The sequence below is a fragment of the Glycine max genome, chromosome 7 (assembly GCF_000004515.6).
Source record: "Glycine max cultivar Williams 82 chromosome 7, Glycine_max_v4.0, whole genome shotgun sequence".
Lineage (NCBI taxonomy): Eukaryota > Viridiplantae > Streptophyta > Magnoliopsida > Fabales > Fabaceae > Glycine > Glycine max.
The window spans coordinates 16,223,191-16,233,459 of NC_038243.2; the positions used below are offsets into that span (position 1 = coordinate 16,223,191).

Here is a 10,269-nt window from a genome sequence, read left to right on the forward strand (position 1 = left end):
AGACTTCAGAAAATACAAATTTATATAGAACATATACAAACTCTTTTCATGCTAGCTGATCCACTTACTAAAGGTATCACACTTAAAGTTTTCATGAGTGCACTGCTCATATAGGTGTAATTCATGATAGTACCTTAGTTTAGTGAGAGTCTTACTTATGTTCTATATCTTACGGTTTATAAACATTTTGTTATTTGAATTTTCTGTTGAAATAAAGTTGAAGTTTATCATTTCATTATAAGCTTTTTTATTTGCAATATTTATGTTGTGTTTGAATTGATCTCTATAAAAAATAAAGTTTGAACCAATTAGAAATAGGCATGATTGAGATCACATTGCATGTAATTTACACGTTACTTATTCATATTAACCTATGTCATTGAATGTATTGATGTGGTGATCATTGAGATCTAGTTACATTTGATGTAGTGATGAAAGATGCAGTTGTTCAATTATTGATATATGAGATGAACCAGGTTGTTAAGGTGGAAGTCTAAAGATACATAGCATACAAATGCACGCTTAAGGATTTTTATATAAATTGTTATAATACGTAACCCTAGTTGAAGATTGTTGAAATTTTCTTCCAATAATTGATGTGGGATAATATTATAAGACAATTATATTAACTATTTATCATTTGTTGGTTTTATTTTATGTAATCAAATTAAATGAGATCGTTAGACAACCAAATCAAAAGATATAGACTTAAATAAGCATATATCGACGTTGGTCCATTAAAGAATAATGAAAACCATATTTAGGCTAATATGCTATAAGAAGACTATGGCCTCCAATATACTTTTAGACTTTCCTTAATCAATCTGGTCCATCTTATATAGTAACACAAAACCATTGCAGTTTTCCTCATAATCCAACATGATTGAGCCACAATGATCACCAATGTCACATATACTTGATGACATAGATCAAATATGGATAAGCGACATGAAAATAAAATGTAATGTGATCTCATTCATGTTCATTTCCAATTGCTTCAAATTTTATTCTTTATAGAGATCAATCCAAACACAATATAAATATTGCAAACAAAATAAGCTCAGAGTGAAATGATAACCTTCAACTTTATTTTATAGAAAATCAATCTATACAAATATCTAAAAAACATAAGGCATATATAGAATATAAATGGGACTCCCACTAAACTAAGGTACTATAAGGAATCACTCTCATATGAGCAGTGTGCTCATAAAAAACTTTAGGTACCAAACCTTTCATAAGTGGGTCAACTAGCATATCATTAGTCCTTAAATGTTTTATGGAAATCTGTCTATTCTGAACTCTTTCTTTAACAACCAAAAACTTGATGTCAATAAACTTTGATTTGGTTGCACTCCTATTATTGTTGGAGTAAAGAACTATTGAGTTATTGTCACAATAAATCTTTAATGGTCTTTCAATGCCGTCAACCACACACAAATTAGTAATAAAATTTCTCAGTCATATTCCATGGTTGGATGCCTCAAAACAAGCAATGAACTCCGCGACCATGGTCGAAGAAGCTATAAGAGTATGTTTAGCAGACTTCCAAGAGATAGCTCCTCCCGCCAACATAAATATGTATCTAGATGTGGAGCATTTTCTATCTTGACATCCAGCAAAATCAGAGTCTGAATACCCAATGATCTCCAAATTCTCAGACTTTTGATAAGTGAGCATGTATCCTTTTGTTCTCTTTAGGTAACACATCATACGTTTTGCTGCTTTCCAATGCTGCATTCCAAGATTACTCAAATATCTGCCAAGAACTCCTACTACAAATGCTATATCGGGACGAGTATTTACTCCCATTAAACTTGTGTTATACGCAATCCACCATATAACACCAAGAATGTGTATTTACTCCCACTAAACTTGTGGTATACATAATAATCAACTGCATTTTCCTCAAAACCATATGAGGTGATGACTTGATGGAACTTGTAATACCATTGACGGGAAGCTTGTTTCAAACCATAGATGGATTTATTTAGTTTGCAAACCATAGACTTTGAGTCACCTGATACAAAGTTTTCTGGTTGCATCATATAAATTGTTTCTTCAATGTCACCATTTAGAAATGCAGTCTTAACATCCATCTGATGTAGCTCTAATCATAATGAGCTACTAGTATCATTATTATTCTAAAAGAATCCTTTGAAGATACTAGAGAAAAGGTTTCTTTATAATCAATGCCTTCCTTTTGGATAAATCCTTTAGCAACTAGCTGAGCCTTATATCTCTCGACATTGCCCTTTGAATCCCTTTTGGTTTTAAATATCCATTTGCAACCAATAAGTTTCACACTTTCAGAAAATTCGACAAGATTCCAAACGTCATTGTCTTGCATAGATTTCATCTCATCCTTCATGACATTGATCCAGTTTTGAGAGTTAGAACTACACATGGCTTGACAGAAGTTAATCGGATCATCCTCTATTAAACCAAAACTATCCTCATGTTCTTGGAGAAAGATAATATAATCATTAGGGATTGCACTTCTCCTCTATCTATCAGATCTCCTTAATGACACTTCTTAAGGTTGTTGTATAGGTATTTGAGAAAGAACCTCATCGTTGTCTTGTTCTTGAACAATGTCATCAACAATAGTTTGAACAATATTTTCTATTACTGGAGTTTTTTCTTGAACAACAATAGGTATGAGGACTTGAGCATTGTCAATAACAGGTTCTTCCTCAAAGACAACTTTCCTTATGTTCTATTTCTTCCCAAACTCAACTTCCTCAAGAATCTTGCATTTCCCGTTTCAAATATTGATCTTAAAGTGGGATCATAAAACTTATAGCCCCAAGAGCGTTCAGCATAGCCAACAAAATAGTAGCTAATTGTTCTTGAAACCAAATTTCTTTCATGTGGCCTATAAGGCCGCGCCTCAGTCGAACAACCCCAAATATGCAAATGCTTAATGCTTGACTTTTTTCCAGTCCAAAGTTTATAAGGGGTTTTATTAACTGCTTTACTTGACACCTTATTAAGGATATAAGCTGCGGTCCTTAAGGCTTCTCCCCAAAGTGACTTTGGCAAAGAAGAATGACTAATCATACTACTCACCATATCCTTAAGAGTTCGATTTCGTCGTTTTGCGACACCATTCATGCAAGGTTTGCCTAGCATAGTGTATTATGGAACAATTCCACACTCTTTGAGAAAAAGTGCAAAAGGTCCTAGACGCTGTTCTCCTGATCCATCATATCTACCATAGTACTCGCCACCACGGTGAGATTTGGCAGCCTTAATTTTCTTTCCAAGTTGAAGTTCAACTTCAGCCTTGAAACTTTTAAAAACGTCTAAGGATTGGGACTTCTCTTGTATCAAATAAAGGTAACCGTATTTAGAGTAGTCATCTATGAACGAGATAAAGTATTGTTGCCCATTCCAAGAAGTTGTTGGAAAAGGACCACAAATGTCCGTATGTACCAGTTCTAAGATGTCTTTAGCTCTTTCGACACCTAATTTCCTTATGTTTGTTCGTTTTCTCTTTATGCATTCAACATAGACTTCAAAGTTTGATAAATCTAAAGGTTCAAGAATTTCATCCGACACAAGTCTCTGAATTCTCTGTTTAGAGATATGACCTAAGCGTTTGTGTCATAAAGTGGCTGAATTCTCTTTTAATTTCCTTTTTGTACCATGTGAATTTGTTTGCAGTATTTCATTATAGGAACAATTAACATCCACCATATATAGATTATCAATTAAGGAACCGAAACCAATCAAATTCGAATTCTGGTAGAGACTAAATTTATTATTTCCAAATGAATAAGAAAAACCAAATTTGTCCAAACTAGAAAAGAAATTAAATTCTATCTAAAAGACGGTGCAATAAAAGTCTCAAACAAATCCAAATAAAATTGAGTCTTTAACTGCAATCTAAAAGTTTCTATAGCCTCCACCGCAACCTTTTTGTCATCGCCAACAATTATGAACTTTCATCATCACTTGGCAGTCGGCTCCACAGGCAACCTTGCATGGTTACACTTATATGAGTAGTAGCACCAGAATCTACCCACCAAGTATCTTTAGGTACAAAAGCTAAATTAACTTCAGAACAAACAAAAGCAAGAGATTTACCTTTCTTTACACGCCATGTGGCGTACTTGAGACACTTTTTCTTCATGTGTCCAAACTTCTTGCAAAAGTAGCAAGTAAATTCCTCATCATTATTTGGTTTCTTTTGCTGAGAAAACCCTTCAGGAGTACCCTTAGTTTTCTTTCTTTTCTTATTCTGAGAGGTGGAGCTTAAATGAGCACTTTCAGGTTTGTCTCTCTGCAGTCTCTCTTCCTCTTGCACACAATGAGATATAAGCTCATTAAGGGATCATTTGTGCAGGAAGTGAGAAAGTGAGATAAAAACTAAATGCATGAGCAGGTCTTGACTAAGCTCTAACTTAAGTGCTTTCAATTTAGATGCCAAGTTAGACATTTCAATTATGTACTCCCTTATATTACTTTTGCCCTTATACTTCATGGAAATGAGTTTAGCCAAAAGGTTACTCGTCTCTGCCTTCTCATTTTTGGCAAAGTACTGTTCAATTTCATCAATAAATTTCTTTGCATTTTTACCCTTAGAAATAAAGTCTCGAAACGCTTCTAGAATAGAGCGTTTCATGATCATAATGCACATTCAATTGGAACGATCCAATTTCTCAATTTTTACCTCATTGGAGGCTTCTGGAGTGGAAGTGGGTCGTCTCGTTTTCATGATCATAATGCACATTCGATTGGAATGATCCAATTTCTCAAGTTTTACCTCATTGGAGACTTCCGGAGTGGAAGTGGGCCGTCCCGTTCTTAGTTCCAAATCCAAATCCATACAACCGAAAATAATTTCTACGACTTCCTTCTAGACCTTAAAATTTGTCACATTCAGCATAGAGATATTGTTCACTTCAGCAGATATATTTGCAACACTAGCAACAGAAACTGAAAAATAATAAAAATAAAAATAATTACATGCTCACATAGGAGCCAATAAGTTATATAAAATATATATATAACAAGACATGTGTAAAATAGTTCACATAACAAACCCATCACAAGATACCTAGCACAACATTAATTCATAGTCTTTGGACAGAAAAATGAATTTGTAATTGGTACTCTCAACGCAATGATCAAATATTGACAATAAATTTTGTCAAATCATAATCTTTCTTTGGACCGACTATAATTCATATGAAAATACCTTATAATTATCACACATTTATCATCACAAGTATAAAATTATTTGGCCAAATTGTGTCTTTTTTTTTGCTGAGCATAATTCGCATAAATAATTTTATACTACTATCTACGAAATTTTAATTAAATTAATTTACATAATAGAGATTTCTTTGACAATATATTATTTCAATCAACTCAATCAAAATTACTAGACATAAAAAAAGGAATAATTTTTAGGGTTTATGATTTCTGGATTTACACCAAAGCATAATGGGAATCACCGATTAATACACATAAATTTTTTCAATCAAATACTTAGTACAATTATATATTTAAATTTTAATTTCAGACCTTTAATTAAGATCGAATAATTTTAGCTAGGTCAACTTATCCTTGATTTATTAATATATAATTAAATATATATATATATATATATATATATATATAAATATATATATATATATAAGTCCAATACATAAACTAGTCAAATTCTAGATTATTTTTTGCTTCGTTGGAAAAAGAACTTATAGTTTGACATTAAAAACCTATAAATGGCTACACAATAATAAAATAATTAATTTTATATTATATAATAAAAGAGATATACTTAATTACTAATTTTTAATTTTATCATTTTTTTTATGAATTGAAGAGAATGTTAGGATTTACAATATTTATATGATGTTAAATCAATTAAATTAAACTTCTTTATTAATTATAAGGTTTAATTACTTTTTTGGTCCCTATAATTTGAAAGTAATTTTTTTAATCCTTATAATTTATATTTTAATTTTTTATAGTCATTATATTTTAAAAGTCATTTTTTAGTCTTTATATTTTAATTTTTTTAATTCTTATAGTTTGAAAGTGATTTTTTTAGTCCTATATTTTATATTTTAATTTTTTTTTAGTTCTTACCATCAAAATATGAATAATATTACAATTATAATTAATTATAAAAATATTAACAAATAATTTGTTATTAATTTATCGCAAGATAATTTATAATAAAAAAATAGTTGATAATTTATATATATATATATATATATATATATATATATATATATATATATGTTGTAACAAGTACAAGAACTAATTAAAATATAAATTATAGAAACTAAAAAATCACTTTCAAACCATAAGAATTAAAAGATAATTAAAATATAAACTACAAGAACTGAAAAAAATCAATTTTAAACTATAAAAACTAAAGGTGAATTAAAATATAAATTATAAGAATTAAAAAAGACTATTTTCACATTATGGAAACTAAAATGTACAAATTATAAAATTATAAGGACCAAATAGTTAATTAAACATAATTGTAATTTGATTGTTAAAAATTATCTATCATTGCAAAACTTGTATGTTTAAATATTTTATTTTATTTTCCAACATACTTTTATATCAACTTCTAATACGAAAATTAATAATAAGACAAAAGTATGAGTTTTTTTTAAGCGAACAAACTTAACTATTTCATTTCATTGAGAAGAGTAGCAGACAAAACTATGAGTTTATTGAAACATCTCACGATGAAGCCAATATCACGTAGGAATACGGAGAATATTCTTCCACTTAAAAGCTTTAGCCTATATGTACACACGGTTTCTGCAAATCTATAAACCATGGAAAAGTTGCACTGATATAATAATGTATGAAGGTGAACTGCATTAATACTCGGTCATTAATGACGGACCATTATATTAAAGATTATTCTTTTCAATTGTTATTTTTTTTAAAAAAATTCAATTTGGAAAGAATAGTGAGTTAGGGGCACCTTGGTTATGCGATTACCATATAGGATGGATTTGGAACAAATCAAACCAAACAAGAACCAGTCTATTTAATTTGGAAATGAATTATAGTAACTCTAGCTAAAGTAGAATTTCAACCAAAGGTCATGATGCATTGTCCTACAAATCAGATTTTTTTGGTATGGTTTAAATGAAGAGAAAATCGTGCAACAAATATAAAAAAAAAAAAGTCGTCTTATATAGGTTATCTCAAATATAATTACTTTTTATTTTAAATTTTTTTTTCTTAATAACTAGCGTTAGGCTTTGTTGTTGTTTATATTCAAGAGTCTAAGACTGGAAGGAATATTTGACTTCTTATTGCATTCACGAAAGTGACATAGAGAGAAAAAGAGAAATAATAGAGTAGAATAGAAATAATTCAAACCAAGTGATTTAATTATGTTAATTAATAGGTAACCTAAGCTAATTACAAAACTTTTATAATAAAAGGCCTTCATGTTCCTATTTGCACAAAGTTTTATGAGAGAGAGGGAGGGTTATGATCTCAATTCTCTCCCTTCTCTTTTGCTCTTATCAATGGTTGTTCTCAGTTTTTAGTTGATATCACATAAAAAAAAACATGAAATTGGCATAATATTTGCTCAAGCCGTGAGAGAGAGGTTACTGTAATGGAAGAATAAAGATGAAAAAAAGAGTTAGAGTCTTAGAGATACTGAATCTGAATTCTTTTCAACTAACATTTATAACAAAAGTTAATAAATTAACGTTAATCAATAAAAAAAAAAACTATGTAAATGGAAGGTGCACCGCAATGAAGTCAAGATCCTGAATCCAAGGAATTAACCAGTACAACAACGCTATAGTGCCTCTATAACAATTAACAACTACTCTTTACCCGCATTGGAGTACTATTTATTATTTAACAACAATACAACATATTTAATAACAATACAACATTGCTTGATATTTTTTTTCTGGTTCAATACCATGTTAATTTGATGCATACAACATGCATGTTTGGTAAAAGAAGAATTTACTCCCTCCATTAATTTCTATTTACAACATCCTTTCAATTAATTCATACCTTTAGAAAAAAAATGCTTAATTATATTAAATTTTTCAATAATATTATTCTTTCAAAATATTCATTTTTTAAATAGATAATTTCACTTTTCACCTTTTTTCGTCCAATTAATATTTTAAATAAAATATAATTATTTAAAAAATAATTAATACATTAAAAGTTATTAGAAAAAGACTTATGAAAAGAAACAAACAATTTTATGAAAAAGAGTATTAGAAAAGCACAGGCACTACAAAAATAGAGAAGCATGGCGCAACTGCAACTAACCAAGTTGAAAGAAGTACGTATTGGAACAAAATGAAACTAAAATAAGATCTGAGCACACAAGACAATAAAAATGAATAATATGAGGCTGTGTTTTAACCACCAGTATTAAAGTAAAAGTGCAATAAACTCCAATTTCTACTGGAGAATAGCTTCAATTTTGGTAATTAGACAATATGAAAGAAGTGAAATATATATTATCTCCTAGCAAAAATATAACAAGTCTATCACTTTGCTAGTTAATAATCATTGTTTAGAATATATATATATATATATATATATATATATATATATATATATATAAGTTTCTATAAATTAGCTCATGTATAAGAAATTTTTAACTTATAGAGATTTTTTTTTTGTTTTCTACTTCTAAAAGTAATTCTAAAAAAAATTATCTAAACACGTCCATATTCAACTCTTGTCCTTCATAGAGAGCAACAATAATCCATATAAAATTCCACATCAAATCTTATTAAATATATTTCATAGCCTATAAAAAATGGTTCAATAATCATTCACAATATGCATTAAGGGATTCTAAAGGTTTCCGCTAGTAGTTTAAAACTTTATATTTCATGAGTCAATTTTTTTAATAACTTTTCACTTTGGTGAAATGGAAGAAAAAAAATATGAACAGCATTATTGTTTCATTGATGGGCAAATTAAACGTCCCTTGAATTTGATACAAGTAATTGGAAATATGAAAGAATTGTATCCTTCCCCACCTTACACAAGACCATACTACACAAATGAAAAGAACTAAAAGAAGTGTACACGACCTATAAATAATAAATTCTTATATACACCCATAAAGTTCCACACCTTAGCTAACAAGAATCATTGAATCAGCTTTGGTATACATAATACATAAAACTTGAAATATTCTATATATTAATTGCTCTCAAGTTTAACACGCACCTCCTCCTCCTCCACCACCACCACCACCACCACCACCACATCCTCCTCCTCCACCTCCACCTCCACCACCCCCACCTCCTCCTCCGCCACCACAAGCTCCACTGCCAATAATCCCACCCATCATTCCACCGTGATGAGAATGATGATGGTGGTTGTGGTGGCCAAAACCACCGCCGCCGCCACCACCACCACTTCCAAATGCTTGCCTTCCAGCAGCCACTTGGCACAATGTAAATACTACAACGAAGGTGAACATGCAGACAACTACTATGATAAATATCACTAACGGTTCCATCTCACGTATAGAATATTAAAGTGCTTATTAAATTAAAATCCTCCATGCATCTTTGTTATTTTTATAGATCTCCCACTGCACCATATATGCTGGTGATTATGTCGTTATGTTTACTTGTCTTACCTTACGAGAAGCTGCTTGGCATGTTACGTTAGTTTATTGTGCAAGATACGTAACTTGTTACGCGCTGTTTATACCCTATTGGTTTTGCCGAATATGATGAGCGATATGACCATGACCAAGACTAGGTCTTCGGACAAATTTCGTTATATATAAACTTGTCTCTATATGTACTTTTATTGAAACTACTTACGAGTACTCAAACGAAAATTCGTATTATGCATTTCATGAATTGTGATGCGTTACTTTTCTCTCTCGTACGTATCTCCCATATCTATATACCACTTTAGAGTGATTACATTTCAGTGCGTTTGGATACAGAATTTTAATCGAAAAAAGTAATTTATTAAAGAATTTGAATTTCTACAATTTAGAATTCATTGTTTGTATATTTTTACGAAGAATTTAAAATTTTAGAATTTTAAAACAGAATTTTAAACAATTAAAAATCTGAAATTTCAATTTTTTTTGTAAAAGATGAGAAATTGAAATTTTTTTCTTACATTATTCTTCAAGAATTTGAGCTCCTAAAATATCGATCTGGTGTGAGCACGGAGGAAACACGTATAATTAGCACACCAATCATATCTTTTTTTTTTCATTCATTTTTTTCATCCTCATAATTTTAATTTTTTTTATCC

At 30.0% G+C, this 10,269-nt stretch overlaps 2 protein-coding genes across 2 annotated transcripts; both read right to left on the bottom strand.

Moving 5' to 3' along the window:
• Positions 1–1,461: 1,461 nt before the first annotated feature.
• On the bottom strand, positions 1,462–1,812 carry LOC121175189 (secreted RxLR effector protein 161-like). The gene has a single exon (XM_041017498.1). The coding sequence runs from the start codon at positions 1,810–1,812 to the stop codon at positions 1,462–1,464; it is 351 nt and encodes a 116-aa protein (XP_040873432.1).
• Positions 1,813–4,864: 3,052 nt separating this feature from the next.
• On the bottom strand, positions 4,865–9,508 carry LOC102659677 (putative glycine-rich cell wall structural protein 1). Its single transcript, XM_041017499.1, has 2 exons — positions 9,268–9,508; positions 4,865–4,944 (listed from the first exon to the last, which is right to left on the bottom strand). The coding sequence occupies exons 1-2, from the start codon at positions 9,506–9,508 to the stop codon at positions 4,865–4,867; spliced, it is 321 nt and encodes a 106-aa protein (XP_040873433.1).
• Between the last annotated feature and the right edge of the window lie 761 nt (positions 9,509–10,269).